Source organism: Acomys minous, assembly GCF_964271855.1.
Source record: "Acomys minous genome assembly, chromosome: 3".
Classification (NCBI taxonomy): domain Eukaryota; kingdom Metazoa; phylum Chordata; class Mammalia; order Rodentia; family Muridae; genus Acomys; species Acomys minous.
Window position 1 is genome coordinate 77,084,332 of NC_140485.1, and position 18,780 is coordinate 77,103,111.

Below are 18,780 nucleotides of genomic sequence, written 5' to 3' on the forward strand. Positions count from 1 at the left end.
ACATAACCACACCAGTGACCAGCAGGCAGCGATTTCAGAGTGACAAACGAAGGTGAGATGGGGCACAGGGCTCCAGGATGAGGCTGGGCCATCTGCTTGTGTCCCCCTCAATGGCCCAGCACCCCGGCAATGCTTCCTGCCACGCTTTCCCTACCTGCAACCTGACCTTTTCATTGGAGAGGACTCCCCAGGCTTCTCCACGCTGTTCTTTGGAAAGCACAGACCCGAGAGTGACACCAGCTCCACGTGCCCCTTGTCCCCTTTCCTTGGAGCACCTGTCCAGTCAATATTCAACTCCAGGCATACAGGCTTGGGACCGGAAAGTAAAATTTTCAAATGCAGATCTGAGAGAAGACGATAGCTCATCTCTAAGAAAGGCATCGCCATCACCACGCTGACTGTGCAGAGCCGAGGCTGAGGCTGGCTTCTGAAGGCCAGGTGTCCACCCTAGCAGCGTCAGAAGTGCCATAGAAAGGGGCGGAGCCTTTGGGATGGAGTCTTATTTAGACTGCTACAATTCTGGGCTGTGGGTTTGGGAACACACAACACAAACATGTCCTCACTGCTTAAGGGGAAACAAAAGAAACAGGAGTTTATATGCCATCCCAGTGGGAAGCAAGTAAGGTCGGCACAGTTCTTTCCAGGGCATCGTCTCTAGTTCTGCTCTGTTTGCACGAGACAGCACATTGCTGCCTTTCTCTACTCAGGCCTTGCTATGGATGGACACGGGCGACTTAGGGAAGATGAATGAACTCTGACTTCCGTACTTGATTTTCTAAGACACAGGCTCCAAGACAAGGACTAGATTTGGTTCCCCAGTATTTTCGTACCATGAAGTCAAACTAGACACGTGACAGACACTTGAAGGGTGCCCGAGACTCCCAGATGACTGTCAGCACAGTGCTGGGACTTGTGTCTGGGGATTATAAAAGCTTAAGGATTAAAAGAGTTCACTGTGAGCTTCTCCATCCTGTTTCTTTCCTGGTGAACAACCCCTATGTCATGCCGGGTCTCAAGCATGGCAGTGACCATGCTCTACGGTTGGACAAGCAAACCTGCAGGGTGGTAGGGATGCACTGCAAACAGGTGGAGCGCGTTTCAAGCGTGACTGGATAAATAAAGAGAATGCGGTGAGTAGTCCTCGCAGAGCCCAGCCTGCAGCCCAGCCTCCCTTCAGCACCCTGACACAGATACTCAGCTAACAGATCATCCACGGTTGAAGCACCTTCCCAGCCAGGCGTCAAGCTTTCTGACGGACTGAGGTGTGTGGATGGAGCTCGGCTGACAGCTGGCCGTGGTCAGGACAGCCAGTTCAAGAAACGGCTGGTGGTAGAGCCATACACTGCTACGTGAGCAGGGCATGAGAGCCAACCACTCAGTATCATCTTCCTGTCAGTAAATTAAACCTCCCCACAACAAACACACAGCCCCCGGGTCTGCTGCTGCACCCGGGCAGATAATCCACAAACAACCTGGGTATGCAAATCAAGTGCTGGTTAGATGGGACTATCATTCAAGGGGTTAAGGAGACACCCCAAGAGTCCTTTCTCTATACATGTCGGACTGCATATGGAACACGACAGGGGAGTTAAGATTTAAAACCTTGTGCACGGGAAGTGAGAGTGGCTGCCTTCCGCTGCAGCAGGAAGTGCATTCTCTGCAAAGCCTTCCTTCCTGTGTGGCCCCCATGTAGTAGATGTCACCTTCAGATTCCAGATGGGAAAAATCTGAGACACATCACATCACGTGACCATCACAGACCTCCCGGCGGGAGAGAGAGCTTCATGCTTCCCTAGTGTCTTCCGCTAGTGTTCTCACTTTCAGCAAAAGTGACACAACTTCCCCAGGTGCCAGGCACTGCCCTGGATGAGTTGCACTTCTTCCTCTGAGCCCAAGAGGCAAGGACTAGGGCTATATCTACATTCCACACTGGAAGCCTGGGTGCAGTGAGGGAAGAGGTGGAGCCGGGCGAGGAGGCCACAAACTGGCTCCCAGCTTGTGCTTCCTGGCACAGTGTAGAAGAACAGACATCTTAGTAGCATGGACCCCCTCTAGCATTAGTGGGTGAGCATCCCAGCACCGAGTTTGTTATGTGGGAGTTAGTGGGGAGCAGGAGCATTAAGCATGGGGATTCCCGGCCTGCCTTTCTCCCAGTAAAGAAGAAACTTAAAAGTGAGAGGAGGATGTTCTGTAGCCCAGCAGGAGACTGTTTGTCTCCTGCCTCATGCTCATGAAGTCCTTGGGGTACAGCCTCAGCAACCCCATCATGGTGGCACACACCTGGAATCCCAGCACTTGGGAGGTACAGGCGGGGAGGGGGACGAGAAACTGAGGACCATCCTTGGCTACCCAGCTGAGTGTACTGTTAGGCTGGCATCCTGTAAAAGAAGGATGGGTGAGGGAGGAGAAACTGTATAGCTAGACCCAAAAATTCCCTATCAATTTGAGAGAGAGAGAGAGAGAGAGAGAGAAGACACTCTGATAGGTTTTGTTTTGTTCACTCAGTACAGGAGGGCTGGGATAAAATCTTAGATGGTAATTGAGTGAATGGTGCATTGTAAGTGGAACAGATTGCAGTTCCCAGCAGCATAAGCCTGTCGGAGGGTTGCTAAAATAAACAGATTCATCGCCAAAGATACCACGGAGGTGGAATGTGGAGCGGCAAGGTGCTATTACTGCAGCGGGCTGGTGTGTCTTCTCCTTCAGCTGCGTCTCCACTTTAAATGTTAATCTGTCTTTGGGAGCACAACAGACCCACCAGCTCCCCCCATGCCTCTCGCTGGTCACAAGCCCTCGAAATGCTCTGAGGCTGCCATTTCTAATCTGCCCTGACAGGCAGTGAGCTGTCTCTGGCTGATGGAAGGGGACAGTCATAAAGAGGTGCTTGAGAAGGCAATACAGACCCCTCTGAGCCTCAACATGCAGCCCCAACTGGAAAGGTGCAAATGCCCCCCAGGCAAGCCCTTCCTCCAAAAGCTTCTAAAATAGGGCACACGGCTAGCGAAGCATCCTGGAAGCCGTGTCTTCCTAGGTTGGGAAATAGTCTAAGAGTGTGTGTGTGTGTGTGTGTGTGTGTGTGTGTGTGTGTGTGTGTGCGTGTAGTGAGCGGGTGGCAGCTCCAGGGCTCTCAGGCCAGGGCCCTGCTCACAAGGAAGAGACTTACTACACATAGCACACTTGTATGCACTAGGTTCCCACAACAGCCTCACTCATCCTACAACACAGGACACTTTCCTATCTGTGTGTGGCAGAGCTCCTGCTTAGCCTGGGTTATACCAGGCTCCTCAGTACCATGGTGCCTTCCTTTCCCTAAAAACAAACAAAACCCCAACACCAACTGCTCATTTTGACAATGGCGAGCAAAGCAACCATTACTGAGAAGCAGAGTCCCCACCATAGCAGATGTTACCGGAGAACGCCGATTCTATGGGGGGGTGGGGTGGGGGGGGAGGGGGGGTGGGGGAGTAAACATGAGCAAATTCTACCAGTGAAGACTCCATCAGTTTAGAGGAAAGATGGACCAGTACCACTTGTGACAAGAGTTCTGACAAGCAGCTTCCTCTTGTAAGCCAAGGACTAGTGGTGCTGAGGCCCCACACAGCACAGGACCAGCGCTCTCACACTCATGCTCTTGCTAAGGAGCAAACCGAAGCAGGGAGGTACCATGATGCCCAGGGGGGAGGCAGAGCCAGAGCCAGAGGCCTCTGATCTCTACCCCGAGACTGCTGTAAGGAGTGTGCTTGGACACCAAGGAGAAGCTCCTCCAGGCATTCTCAGGGATAGGCTCTCCTAAGAACCGAGAGAGACTACCACTGTAGCTGCTTGCTATGTGATAGGCCTCCACACACATCTAATGACTGTCTGCATACCCAAGCCCAGAAGGCTATCTATTGAGGGGTAGCAAGCTGCAGCAGGGGAGGGTGCAGACAAGTGTTCTGGGCAGAGGACACACGATCTGAGGGTCTTCTGCCCCTGTCTCCAGAATGCTGGGATTATAGGTGTGCACCACCATGCCTGGCTCCTGAAGATTTGAGACAGCATGGTCCAGGGAGGTATAACCAGCTTCTTCATGCAGATGGGTGAGTGATGTGGCAGGGTCTGGTACAGGTCCATCTACAAGCAGATGGTTTGTCTGTGTGTGTGTGTTGGGGTGGGGTGTCTAAGTGAGTATCTACTTAGACAGTCTCTCGGTAAGGTTGAGAAAGGACCACAGAGCATACTCCTAGAGCTAGGAAGACTAGTCAGGTGGGTGCTGTGTAAAAGCAAAAGGAAAGGCGGGTGGTCACCTGCGATGAAGCCCTTGGCAGTGAGAAGGGGGATGGGGGAAGGGGGACGGCACTGCAGGTAGAGCTTGCCCGATGCATGTGTGGCAGGAATAAGCAAACGACTTCCAGGGTCTGATTGCTTACATTTGTGGATGGCCCTGGAGTGTTCCCACTCCGGGGACCTCAGGGTCTGGGGTTTGCACTTAAGGAGTCAGAAAAACCTATGGGTGACATCCAAGGATGGCTGGCTGTTAGCCTGCAGCCTGTGGGAGGCCTTGGCACAGCCCTGATACTATCAAACCCTAAAGCCAGCCTGGGAGGTGGCAGGGAGGAGAGGGCTTAGCTTCACTGGGTGAGGAAGGTGAACAGCACTGTAAGGCTAGTGGCAGAGGTCAGAGTCACCAGGATCAGATCCACTGACTTCTCTTGCAGTGACTGACTGGAGTGTCAGAGAAGCTGGTGACACCAAAGGGGCCCATGGTTGACATTGTGGGCGCCCAACAGAGGGAAGTAGGAGAGAGGAAAAGACACTATGAGGCCCTCCCCTCTCCCCCAGCTATTACTGGCAAATTCACCGGCTGACAAAGTCTGCGAGAGGCACTGGTTTAAAGATGAGCTGAGGGGAACTCTCAGCAGGATGCTCTCTCTCCTTTAAAGCTTGCTTCCAAAGAAGCTTCCAGCATAGTTAGTACAATAGTGACAGCCAGACTCGCACTGTCTGCATCTTTACCTGGCGCTCAGGGTCACGCACCCCACACATTCACTCTACCCTTTACCCCCGTTTGCCCGTATCTTTAAGTGAGTTCTGGATGCTGAAGAAACAGTTGGTCTGCTTAAGATATCAAGTCCCGCGGATACTGTTTCATTACAGAGTCCATCTTTTTCTTTGCAGGATAAAGCCTGGAATGATTTAACTGTGGCAAAATTAGCATGCAATTTGTAAGTCATTACGGTGCAAAGTATGTGGTGAGAACACTTTATTGAATAAACCTGCTGAGTATAATTTTCCCAGGAACTAAGAAAGAAAAACCTCTCTCGAAGGCTCTCCTCCCTCTTTCAGAAATCCCTGCCAGCACCTATCTAATTACGTCTTGCTCTGACGGCAGCTTCTGCACATTGAACCCACAGGGATCCTGGTCTTTTCTGGGCTTCAGCCTGTTTGGGGAGCCCAGTAAAATCTGCTGAGACAAGCGCCCTGGATATTTACTGATCACGAGGGCTGCTGCTTGCTGGAAGAGTTGGAAACATTACATGGCCTTTAAAAGTTCAAATCTTGTTAACCAGGAGCCCCTGGGGTATGTCCAACTTCACGCTGGATCTCAAGGACACTGAGTGAGGCCGGAACACACTGGGCACCAGCCCAAGGCATGGACGGCGCTCTCTTCTAGTTACACACTGTCGCAGTAAGGCAATGTGAGCTGACAAGGCACAAAAGTATCTAGTGCTGGAAGAGTCTAGAACACGCTTCCAAGCACACGTGCATTTCCTTAGTGCACACAGCAGCAGGACTGGGGCCACTGCTCCAGGGAGAGAGAGAGAGAGAGAGCATTTGCTCAGCATGCACAAGGCCTTGGCTTCCATTCCTAGCTCTGTAAGCAACAAGACAAGACATGTTCCACCAGCAGCCAAACCCTACGCTACTGCTGCAGTTACATCAGAATGTACGTGTGCATCCTGAAGTATTTCCGATGGTGGGGGAGTGTGTGGGTTTGTTGTTGTTTTTTAAAACTAAGTATTAGGGGCAAAAATGAAAGTTAAGGAGAGATATGGAGGTAGGGAGATTCCCCCCCCAATCCTCCTTAACACCCAAGGTAGACACCCACCTCCCTCAGGAAGTGGTTCTTTCCACAGGCTTGGGGTGCAAAATGTTAAGAATAGGAGAACATGCTGGGCGTGGTGGCGCACGCCTTTAATCCCAGCACTCGGGAGGCAGAGGCAGGTGGATCGCTGTGAGTTCGAGGCCAGCCTGGTCTACAAAGTGAGTCCAGATAGCCAGGGCTACATAGAGAAACCCTGTCTCAAAAAACAAAACAACACAAAACAAACAAACAAACAGAAAAAAAAGGGGGGGAGACCTCCTATAGAAAAGGAAACAAAAGGCTCCCTGCCTGCCTCCTGGGTTCTGGGCGTGGGCTGTGGCTTTCCTATTTGGCATTACTTTTACTATACTGCTACCTACCCAATTTCTCTAAGTATAAAAATTCAAACACCTTAAAAAATAGACTGGGGCAGTGAAATTATGTGTCCTGAGCCAGGAAGGGAGGGAAAGGCCTGGCTCTGGGCCCAGCTCCCTGGCTCTTCCCTTTTTCTCCCAGGGTCTGGCAGCAGACTGGAAACACCCCATCCCTACTGGGTGTGTGTGTGTGAGAACCCCAGGGTTGCTAAGTTGCTCTCTGGATCCCTAGCCTGCCACAGCAGCACGTCACTCCTGGGGCTTTAGTTGGCACATGGGCCTCTCTCGTCCTTGGCCAGTGCCTGGTCCAGCACGGCCCGGACCAAGAATCTGATTGGCATTTGCCAAATGACTGTTTTCTCTCCACTGAATCTTGGTCAAGTGCAAACCACACGCAAGTGCGCTGCACTCAGAGAAATGGAGATTTTTAGGGAAAGGTGGCGTAGACACACTGAAAAGTCAGCATTGGACTCTGTCATCTAGAGCGGGTAACCTTGCAGGCTTAGTGAAGTATTAGACACCCATTTTTTACTAATCTGAGGGTCACCGTCATCCAAATGTCTTAGAAATATTGTTCACATCAGCAGTGTTTGCGGGGTTCCCACTTGGTGGTAGGGCGTCTGTAACGGGAGTAGAGAAACCAGTTGCTTATGACTTAAGAGAGGGGACGGCAGGAGGAAGGAGTGGAAGGGAGGCTGTGTTGCTCTACGACACGACACCCATGAGGCGGCTTCATCTGCCAAGACAGAGCCTAAGTGCTGGCAGCAAACGGCACTCACGGACGTGCCCCTCCTGCCTTGGCTCTTGGAGCACTAACGGTCTCGGAATGTTTGCCAGTGCCCAGCAAAACGGCTCTGGCACCAAGGAGACAGCTGTTTGTCAGTGCATGGCAGGGCTTGAGTCGGTGGCACACAGCAGCCTGCTGGAGGCTGGGGGAGCCGCTCAGCCGTCACTCTCCATCAGTGCTAATCAATTTCATCCCCTCTTCCATGCAGATAATGGATAATCTTTTGGGAAGCACGCCAAGGACCTAAACAGCAACATGCAAGCTGCCTCCAATGCCCAAGTGCCTACTGGTCTTCCTTGGAGCGTCTACTGCTACCTCAAACAAAGCTCCTGGTTGTGCCAGCATACCATTCTGCTGAGGTGGCTTCGCTGGGACAGCAGGCAAGAAGGGGGCTCAGGGAGAGGGATGCTGGCTTGCTGCGGTAACACAGAGACCCCATGGAAGACAGGATGCATGGCAGCAGCTTCTCCTCACTGAGCTTGCACTCGGTTTTCAGTCACTGAGAGGAGGCGCTATCCTCCTTTACAGATGTGATGGCAAGTTAGCTGCCCACGTGTATTTCTGTCATTCTAATAGGCCTGCCCTCTCCTCTCTCCCTCCCTTCCCAGAGGACAACTTGTTGCTGCTGATTTTCCAGACTGGGTCTCATGTAGCCCAGGCTAGCCTCAAAATCACTATGTAGCTGAGGATAGCCCTGAAGTTCTTGTGTCATCCTGCCTCCACCACCTAAGTGCTGGGATTAAATGCAAATGTCATCACACCCAGTTTACGTGGTGCTGGGGACTGAGCCCAGGGTTTCCTGCACGCAAGCTCTCTACCAACTGAGCTGTATCCCCAGGCCTTCCCTGTAGGCCTTAAATCCATCCCATTGTCAGAAACAGCAGTTACCAAAGGATGGTCCACTGATCTTGAGTGAAACATTAAGCTAAAAGGGACCTAGAAGCCACACAAGAACAGGGACAAGCCATGACTGGCTGTAACTTCAAAGTGGTGAATCTCCCTCCCAGGCTTTCTTCTGCCACTTAAAATCTGCTGCAGCAGGTTCTATCACGGGCTGAGACGGGGCTGGAGTTCCAGTGCTGTCATGGCTGCTCCCACACAGACCTAGAGAATCTTCATTTGTGTCTGGTTGTCACTTACATAAAGAAAGGCTACTTTACTGTGACACCCTATCAGTCACTCAGTGCCCCTCAGGTACCAGATGGAATGAAGGCGTGGGTGCGGAGCGTGCCTCGGTATCTAAGCCCAGCTCAGCATTTAGAGACTCTGCCTTTATCTTACAGACCTATCTCTGTGTGAAGAACAAAGTCTCTATCAATCAATCCGATCAATCAGCAAACATCTGAGCACTGACTAGGCTTAGAGATGCCAGGGAAGACACAGAGTGAAAAACAGTTCCGGGCTTCGGCTCTGCCTGGTGGAACTGTGCTTTGTGGGAGAGTGAAAGTGGCAAAGAAACAGGTCACGGGGCCCACATTCGCCCAGCTCCAGCCTCGCTGCACAGAGCAGAGGAGCAGGGCTCTGCCTGCCACTGGGGTGGGCGCCGAGCACTCCTGATAACAGGCTCCAGAGCCTCAAGTGTCTCTTCAATGTGAGAAGTGAGAGATCCAAAAAAACCAAGATTAGGGTTCCTGCAGACTGTGAAAAGCAGGAAGGGCTCATACTGACGGTGGCCACACGCTGGGGGAGTGTCTGCAGGTCAGAACACAGACAAATGTGAAAACTTGCCCTAATCAAGATGTGTGCTCTAGAGCCGGGCTGTGGTAGCGCATGCCTTTAATCCTAGCACTTGGGAGGCAGAGGCTGGTGGATCACTGTGAGTTCGAGGCCAGCCTGGTCTACAAAGTGAGTCCAGGACAGCCAAGGCTACACAGAGAGACCCTGTCTTGAAAAACTGAAGTGCTTGTCTCAAATCTTATCTAGACTCGTACGGTGACCCTCGCTAGTCCTATACCCTTCCTCCTAAAACCTCAGCATTTGTTGAGGGGTAGTTACGCCATGACTGTTAATCTTCACTGTTGACTAGATTTAGAACCATGTGGAAATGCACACGTGGGTATGACTATGGGGTTGTTTTCAGAAGGAGGACCCACCCTGCGTCATCCCAGGGGCTGAGGGGCCAGAGAGAAGGAAGCTCAGCACCAGCATCACCTCAGTGAGAAGGAGTAGGCTAAGCACCAGCATCACCTCAGAGAGAAGGAGGAGGCTAAGCACCAGCATCACCTCAGAGAGAAGGAGGAGGCTAAGTACCAGCATCACCTCAGAGAGGAGGAGGAGGCTAAGCACCAGCATCACCTCAGAGAGGAGGAAGCTAAGCACCAGCATCACCTCAGAGAGGAGGAGGCTAAGTACCAGCATCACCTCAGAGAGGAGGAGGAGGCTAAGCACCAGCATCACCTCAGAGAGGAGGAGGCTAAGCACCAGCATCACCTCTTCCTGCTTTGTGACTGCAGATGCATCATGCTCCTGCTGCCACACTACAGAGGGACAGACTGCACAGCTTCAAACTGTGAGCCAAAACCAACTCTTTCTTTAACTCGTCAGGCATTTGATCAAAACAACAACAACAACAACAACAACAACAACAACAACAACAACAACAACAACAGTAAGGGCTGCATACGCACACCGCAGTGGCCTGTGGCCTCTGGCCGCAGCTGCGCCTCTGCCCTGTCTGCCCTGTGTACAGAGGAGGCACACGAGGGGCCGAGTGGCGTGAGTGGGAGTCAGGCACTGGCGAGAGGTGGGCAGGAATACGTACATGTTTCTCCCCTTCAATCTTCTTGTCGGCCACCTGCATTGCACCTAGATATTTAAAATGCAGCTCCATTAGTCTGTCAACCTGAAAGAGAGCCACAGGCAGGAGTGAGAAGGGAAAAGCACACTCCCACTTCACGCCCGCACTACCACTTCTGACACGGGGATGGACATGAGGGACACACCCAGAGCGGAGGAGGCGCTGGTGAGGACACAGCACACTCGCAGCACGAATCAGCTTGAACACATGCTTTTGCACAGAGGAGTGCTGGCCCCTCTGGGACTCCTGAGAATCCAAGTTGTTACCAGCAAATAAATAAGTAAACACGTGAGTCCCTTCTTGCAAAGAGAAGGCGCTTGAAGTTACATACTTGATATTCACTTAGAACTTAGATTTCTTTCCTCCAAACGAAACCTTTCATGTTCAGATCTGCCCCAGAGCTCATCTCCCCCCCCCTCTTTTTTCTTTTTTTAAAATGCCAGAGTAAAATCTTTTTAGTTGCTTTTGAGTTGGAAGAGAGTGCCAGAAAAACTCCTTCAGAAACTTGAAAAAAAGACTTTGACGTCTGTTCAGAAATAACTTGAGTCAGTTTTCAGCTTAGTGGAGCCATTCTGGAACATGGCCTGGGGACACTGAGTGGGTTTGGAAAGGTTCACTTTCCCCAAGGTCCTTCAAAGGACAAAAGAGTGCCGCCAGGAGCCCGGCCAGACTTCTGACCTACCCGCCAGGCTGGCACCACCACGGCTCTTGGCAAGCAGCATTTTTCTGCACAAGAGCTGATATCATGTTGCTCCAACATAGCCAGAGGCAGTCCAGGCACATCGCACCCCAGCCCCACCCCTTGGCTGGTGACTCGTGGCTTCATGCGCGTCCCTCCACATATTTCTATGGCCATGATTCCTTTACATCAGGTAAAAGGGAAGTGATATCACTCTTACTACAAAGGTGTGGAGCCTGGAGCACAGATCTTCAAATGATGTCACAATGTGGACACTCTGGGACACCCTGTGCTACAGTACATTGCTACTGGGCAGAACAAACAGCCGAAGGTGGGCCCGAAGAGGCAGAGCAGGACCCCTCTGAAGGCTGTGCCCAGCCCTACCAGGGATACCAAAACGAATGCAATTACTGTGTGTTAAAAGGGGACTCCAAGCCTTCCTTCTCCTCCCCTGGAGCTGCCTATTACGTACAGTGTGAAGAGGTGCATGTGCTTCTGTCCTCAGCGACCTGGGTTCAAATGCCATGACGTCTCTTAAGCTTCAGTTCCTACTGAAAACCAAGTGGCGTGGACACTAGGACGTGGATACCAGGATAACCTGTAGTCTCACACAGCACGGTGAAGGCAGCTGCCGGTTCCCCACTCTACAGCACTTACTCAATAATAGTAGCTACTGCTGTTGTGTGGTCCTTCTGGGTTGGGATGTGAGCTGCCGACATGAAGTGTGGTCACTCTCATTTAGATTAGTGATCACCAGCAGCTTCCACGGGCCACCTGGGGCTGCTCAGCATTTCCTTGCAAGACCTCCTCACCACCACCTAGAGCAGTGGTTTTCAGCCTATTAGGTTGCAACCCCTTGTGGTGGTGGTAGTGGTGGTGGTGGTGGTGGGTGTTGAATGACCCTTCCACAGGGTACATCTCAGATGTTTAGATTACAATTCATAACAGTAAGCTTGGCGGGGTGGCACACTCCTTTACTCCCAGCACTCAGGCAGATCTCTGTGAGTTCGAGGCCAGCCTGGTTTATAAAGTGAGTCCAGGACAGCCAAGGTAAACAGAAAAACCTTGTCTCAAAAAAAAAAAAATCATAACGGTAGCAAAACTACAGTTATGAAGTAGCAATGAAATCATTTTATGGTTGGGGTCAGCACAGCATGAAAAACGGTATTAAAGGTGGCAGCGTCAGGAAGGCTGAGAACCACTGCCCTAGTGAGAGCTCAGCTAATCACCTCCACCGAGTCTTCTAAAGAAACACTAAGTCTCCAGTTTACAGCTGGGGAAAGTGAGGCTTAGAGTGGCACACACCTTCCTGTACCTGTGTGTGTGCGCGTGCATGCACGTGTGCGTGTGCGTGTGCGTGTGTGTGTAGGCCCGGGGCTGTTGCTGCGTCTTCTTTGCTGGCGAAGCCTCACTGACCCCAGCTAGCCTTCAGGAGTCAGCCGGCTTGCCCTGGGGATCTCTTGCCTTTGCCTTTTGAGTGCCGGGATGACAGGTGGCTGCTGCCATACCTGTCCAGCCTTTACATGGGGCTCTGGCTATCTGAACTCTGGTCTCTGTGCTTGCATGGCCACATTTGCAGTCCACGTATCTTGAAAGTAGCAAAACCAGCTTCAACTGCAGATCCTCTGAGTGCGAAGTCTGAGTTCTCAATTGCCAGGCTGTGCTGTGCACATACCACCCCTGACCTAAACGCTTTTATAGTCTCCTCTATCCCCAAGTGTTTGCTGTTGTCGCCCCAGAGGTGCTGCATACCAAGGGGAGCACACTGAACAAAAGAATGGAACCTTCGAGGTACAATGCAATGGACCCGAATGCATGTTAGGGCAGAAGCTCTGGCCCTGGCACCCCTCAGGTATGGAGCTGTCTCCCCACCACTCTGCTCCTGGCCCCATCCGTCTTCACTGTCAGAGTTACCCACCTTCTCGCTGTCATTCTCGGTAAATTTATTCAGAAGCCGGGTCCGCTGCTGCCCTCTCAGGTTGCGCAGGAGGGAAGCCAGGATCGAACAGACATGCTCTGGGGTGGGAAGGAGAGGAGAGAACACACTGAGATCAGAGCAGTAATTATTACCTCTTCAGGCCAGTCTGGTCTATCTGAGGAGGCGAGGAGGCATCACTGAGGGAGGCTATTGATTACCACAAACTCAATGGTGTCATCAGGAGACAGAACTCATCTGGGCATGCCGCAGAGCTCCACGACCAGAAGGGATAACATCCTCAAGGACAGAGGGAGCAAGGAGACCAAAAGGAGGTGAGAATTTCTATCTTGTCTGGAATTAATTGACTTGTATTGTCCACAACAAAACCTCAAACTAATCCCCCACTTACAGGAATGAGCCGTGAGCAGAATACAGACCCCAGCCAGGGCGTGAGTGAATGATGAATAAGAAATGGTCTGTCACTTCTCAGATTGCTTTGTAACTTTCCCTGGCAACTGCCCTGGAATGAAATACAAAGTGTGGTAGTGCCCGAACTCGGCTGCACGAACCCCCCCGCCCTTACTTGATGCTGAGGGGACCTGGGAGGTAAGCATTCACACTGTGTCAGCCTCCTGAACCCCTGCAGCCCAGAGGCTCCCTCAGAAACTGCTATCCCATCCTTACACAAGAGGACAAGCACAGGACATGGCACAGGCTCCAGCTGTGAAGACAGCTTTTCTTTAAGCATTAAAAAAGGTCCCTGAGAGACGGCTCAGAGGGTAATGGACGTCTGTGCAAGCATGAGGACCTGAGTTCATATCCCTAGAAGCCAGAGAGGAGTCCCGCATGTCTATAACCCTGGGGCTTCTGCAGCCAGACAGAGGGGACAGGAGGGCTACTTGCCATACGCAGCGGCATAGCTCGGCTGGAAGGTGTGAACACAAGGTAGTGTGCTGTTGCACATGCACAGTAAATGGGGGCGAGGGACCACACCTACTCTCAAACAGGACTCGGGAGAAGGGTACTGGGAGCCAAGCCCGTGGCCTCGTGCCTGTCATAGAAGCGTCCTGCCAGCTGAGCTGTGCGTCCAGCCCTCTGGCCTTTGGACTTGTGGTGGGACTGCTCCTCTCTCATCCTAGGGCTTCAGCTTGCAGGTGCCAAGGATAAGAATCAGAGTCACCCGAGCCAAACCCTCATCACAGGTCTCTATTGTAGGGTGTCACGTATTACATTATTAAGAATAGGCCATAAGGGGAAAACCATGCAGATGTATGCCAGAATAGGTGAATTTTGTTCACCATCTTTCTTCACTTAGAATATACACTGCCTGAATGAAGGCAAGGGCTCCAGTGTGCTTTGTCACTGCTTACCCCAGCCCCATGCAGTCGGCATACACAGCAGGGATTTTGGGAAGCCCTGGCAAATGAATGGGAAGGAAGCAGGCTGTCTGTATGAAGCAGAGCTGGGGCTGGGGGTGGGCCCCCGACAGACCATTGCCGCGTTCTGGGGGGTCTTTTTAATGCCTTCGGACCTCGGGGCACAGCACCCAGCTCAGGTTCAGAGCCGTGCTGCCTGGCATGCTGAACACAAAGAACTAGCTTTTATGCGAGCCATGAAGTCCCTGCTCTAGAGAGCATCCGCGGGGTAGCTTTGAAGGCACACTTGGGGGGGGGGGGGAGAACAAAGCCTCTGGGTGAGCCAAAAAAAAAAAAAAAAAAGACCAGAAGGTGGAGTGTGGGAACACCCACACTTTCGCTATTCAAAGTTGAGTGAGCAGGTTGGGGGCTCTGCTCCCTTCAGCTGATGGACAGGTGTGAGACAAGCCATAAGGAATGCAATGACTCTCACATACTCAGGCCCGGAAGTTGGGAATTACTTAATGCAGCACCTGGGAACGACCCCCGTGCACACACAGAAGGCAGCTGGCACCCACAGAAGCAGAGAATGCCACTGAGAATGCCAGTTTTCAGACAGTATCTGAGACAACACTCTCTCTGCACGGGTGGAAAAACCCAGGCCCAGAGCAAGGAGGCCCACCCCAAGCCAGCTGATGACAGAGGTCTGTATGGCGCCAACCTCAGATGACAGACGTGCCTGCTGCTCACCACTTAGCTCTGCGTGTGCAGGACATGAGTGCTTGGCGACACAGTACCCTAACTGGAAGGAGTTCCTTAAGGGTAGAGAGAGCAAATCAACTATCACAGTGCAGCAGCGTGACAGGGCCAGTGACTTGGTAGGCACGGGACACTGGGGAGCAGAGGACATCTGCCTAATGCTTCCCACAGGAAGAAACAAAATTGAAAATCCTAAACCCTGGTAGCCATGTACAGAAGAGGGAAGGACAGGGACTGCCTATGCAGAGGCCAATGGGTGGTGTGTTGTGCGCATGTCGGGAACAGTGATCCACTGTGACCACAGGTAGAGTGGGGCTGCAGAAAGACACGACCACCCTTCCTCCCATGGACCAACGCTAGGAACAGATTTCTTTCCTGATGATGATTATTAATTTTTTTCCTTATCAAGGTTCCCTCTGTCTTAGCTATTGGGAAGTTGAAAGAGGAACTCAGGGCAACCAAAGGAAGCAGCTTCCTTATTGTTTATTCCAACAGAAAGCAATGGATGCATGCGGTGAAAATTAAACTACAAAATGGCATAAATGTATCTAATATTTACAAGTATCTACATTAATATTTTTCTTTTCCCATTCTCCTCTCACTACCCTGCCCTTCCAAGAAAAAACTAAAAAGTATCTTGTTTAACATTCTCAAGAGGAAATTTAAATTATCCACATATATTCCCAAATATACCTAGCCTTACTAGCACAGACTTATTTGTTAAATGGCTACCTAGAATGCCACTGAATTTAACTACTGAGACATTCCTGGGCATTTTTGGTAGACTCCAGTTTGAGATTTTTTTTTTCTTTCTTTCTGTTATTAAGGGCAATGCTATTCACACACTCTGGCATACTTTTGCATGTTTTTCCTTATAGGATATCCTTAATAATGTAATATGTGACTCAACAGGTGATGACAGAACTGGCTATGCAAGCCCGGAGACCTGAGTTCAATCCCTGGAACCCACATAAAAGTGGAAGGAGGGACCTGACTTCCCAAAGCTGGCCTGACTTCCATGTGTGTGCTGGCCTGACTCCTATGTGTATCCTGGCCTGACTCCCACGTGTGTGCCAGCTGCGGCACATGTGCTACCCCCAACATACTATATGTACACATACACAAATAATAAGGCCTGACAAGCTGCCTTTTAAAAAGAGCACACCAAATGTACTGTTTCTCCAAACACACTGTTAAGTATCTGTCTCCCTATATCCTTCCCAAAAGTGTCCACTGCCCAAGAGAAACGATGACACCTGGGCAGGGAGAACCAGGCTGTCTCTTTGATTAACACAGTCTTATTATACACTCCTTTCCTGTGTTTATGAAGCAGGTTCCACAGGACACCCTACAATACTGAGACCTGTGATGGCTTGGGTGACTCAGAATCTTTTCCTTGGCACCTGCAAGCTAAAGACCTAGGATGCAACAGGGGCAGTCCCGCTACAAGCCCAAAGGCCTGAGGCTGCTGACCAAATACTAAGCCCCACTTTGTCCAGAGCACCATGTCTGAGGGCAGGGAAAGATGGCAGTCTGGACCCCTTCTCTTTACTCAATAGATGGGGTGATGCCCATCCACACTGGTGAGGGTAATCTTTACTCAGCCATCTGACTCAAATGCTAATCTGTGCCCCCAAACCCCTTCTAGGCACACTCAGATGTTTCCTCAGCTACCAGGGCTTCCTTTGGCATAGTCACGGGAACAAATGAGCCTTGTTTACTAACGTTTGGATGACCTTCCTGTGAACTTATAGTTTTTGTAATCTTGAGTTCTAAGAGATCTTTGTAAGTTATAGGGGAACTGCCTTCTTTGTGTAAGTTGAGAATATTTTCCTTAGTTTGCCATCTGTCTTTTGAAAAGTCTTACTCAGAGTCAGGCTTAGGAGCAGGGTGTGTGTGTGTGTGTGTGTGTGTGTGTGTGTATGTGTGTGTGTGTGTGTGTGTGTGTGTGTGTGTGTGTGTGTGTGTGTGTGTGTATTCTACCTACCCCTGCCTCAGACGCTGATCTGAGGGCTGGATGCTCAGCTCAGCTGACAGAATGCTTACATAACACGCATGAGGCCACGGGCTTGGCTCGCAGTACCCTTCTCCCCAATCCTATTTACCGTACCTGTGCGGCAGCACCCTATTTTGTCTACACACCTTACAGCCAAGCTATGCGAAAGGTGCCATTTTTATCTTAGTCTTAGTAATCTGGAGCTGACGGCCCAGAGAGGTCACCTTGCGACCCCAAGCTTGAAAGAGTAGAGTCCATATTATCTGACTACAAACTGTAAGTTTCCCCTACCAGCCATGTTTCCCATCAACAAAGCCAACCCTTGGCTGTTAAAAGAGGAGACCACAGACCAAACCAGCCCGAAAAAAGGCCCCACAGGAGCTCACTGTGCCCAAAGGACAGGCACTAGGCAAATGTGGATTTATAAAAACCTACTAAAACGAAGCAAAAGGCGGTACGGAGGAAGACATGAATAACAACCCGTCTTCCCTACTTTACTGAACTAGTCTTTCCAGAAGCAATTTCTTTCAGAGTCTAAATAAAGAAGAGACTTTGGGGTTTACACAGTTTTGCAAATACTGAACCAGAGCTTCACTCTGCAGCCATTTTCCCCTTGAAACCTGCTGACTGGTGGACGAAAAAGTTGCAAGGGAGTGCTCTCTTTGTACCTTACCAAGAGGGCAGGGCTTACTGGGGCCCAGAGAGGGCATCTGGAGCAGTGTGTTTCAAGTAGGGAAATATGGTCTATGAAAGGATCATTTTTGGCACGAAACCCTTTTAGCACGCGTGCTCCCAGCTCAGCCCATCTAGGCAGGAGAAACCTTGACCATCAGCACAGTTCACTAAGCAAGCTGTCACCTGCCTGATGGATAGGGCTTTAAGCCAAGCCAACCCGAAGCTGCCCGTGCCCCTTGTACCTCTGTAAGCTCTGGCCTGTCACATGTCACAGCGAAACACTCCAGCCACCCCAAGTTTCAGTACACAGGTTTCATTAGCTACTAATAAATGTAGCTTCCCTAAGAACAGATTTCAGCCCAAGGTGGTGTCAATTTTTCATACACCAAGGAGATGGGGGGAGCTGCTGGCACGGAGAGCAGAGGAGATAACAGGTTTATCTGCTGGCCAGCACTGCTCGGCTGCTCTGTCATTTCGACAGGATAAAATGGAGCTGAAGGATGGCTATGGAGCTGTCAGTGTGGACGTGCAGACGCGGCAGCTCCCTCCCACACAGACGCCTGCCATCCCCTCCTACCGCGCACACACACTCTGCACATACACATGCCACACACACGTGCCACACCCCACCCCACACCACATCTATACATCCCACACCCTACACCTGGAATCCACGGTGGGGAAGGTCAGATAGATCTACATTTTTCAGTTCACTGGTGAGAGAAGTGGGCACCTTGGCATCCTGGTGGAATGTCAGAGCCAGCACTGACACTGTGCCTGTGTAACTCCCTGCCTGCTGGGCACCCTGCTCAACAGTCAGACAATTGGCTGCCTCCTCCACTAATTACTGAAATTGCCTGGAGGGGTGGCTCTGGTCCCCCCTTCCCCCAGCTTCACTCTCCTCAGGGCCTCTCCAGGGCGATTAGCAATGAGCTATCTATGTAAAGGGCTAAAAGTTTGATTTTCCAGGGCAGTTAGAGAGTTGTATGATTTTCAGAGCTGGAAGGAGGTGGTGCTCTCTAGCCCACCTCCCCTGAGGTTCTGCATATAGAAACAACAGCCTAGGGAAGGGTGTGACTTGCCTCAGGTTAGAAGCACATTTAGAAGGGCACAGGACTCTAAAACTTGCGACCTCCCTCCCCGAATCAGTCTACTGCACGGACTCTGAGTGCCCTCCTCGCTTAGACGCAGCTCCTCGCTTCTCAACACCTAAGCCAGGGCTTTCCAGAATAGCACAACTGAGAGAGCCATTCCAAGTGGCTTTCTGTGTACACCATTTTGCAAAGAATTTAATGGATCAGTGTTTCTTAAACGTAAGTGAGGTCCAAAGCCCAACACACATTTGGTTAGCAACACCTCACTCAGCGAGAGGGGCC

The 18,780-nt window shown here is 51.1% G+C and overlaps 1 protein-coding gene across 1 annotated transcript in view; it reads right to left on the minus strand.

Moving 5' to 3' along the window:
• The window catches only part of CTNNBL1 (catenin beta like 1), a 155,000-nt gene that overhangs the window by 10,801 nt on the left and 125,419 nt on the right, over window positions 1–18,780 (minus strand). Inside the window, exons 12-13 of the mRNA XM_084777227.1 lie at window positions 12,620–12,717; window positions 9,987–10,067 (exon numbers count right to left, since the gene is read on the minus strand). Of these exons, the coding sequence (XP_084633353.1) occupies window positions 9,987–10,067; window positions 12,620–12,717 (179 nt within the window). The remainder of the gene's footprint in view (window positions 1–9,986; window positions 10,068–12,619; window positions 12,718–18,780) is intronic.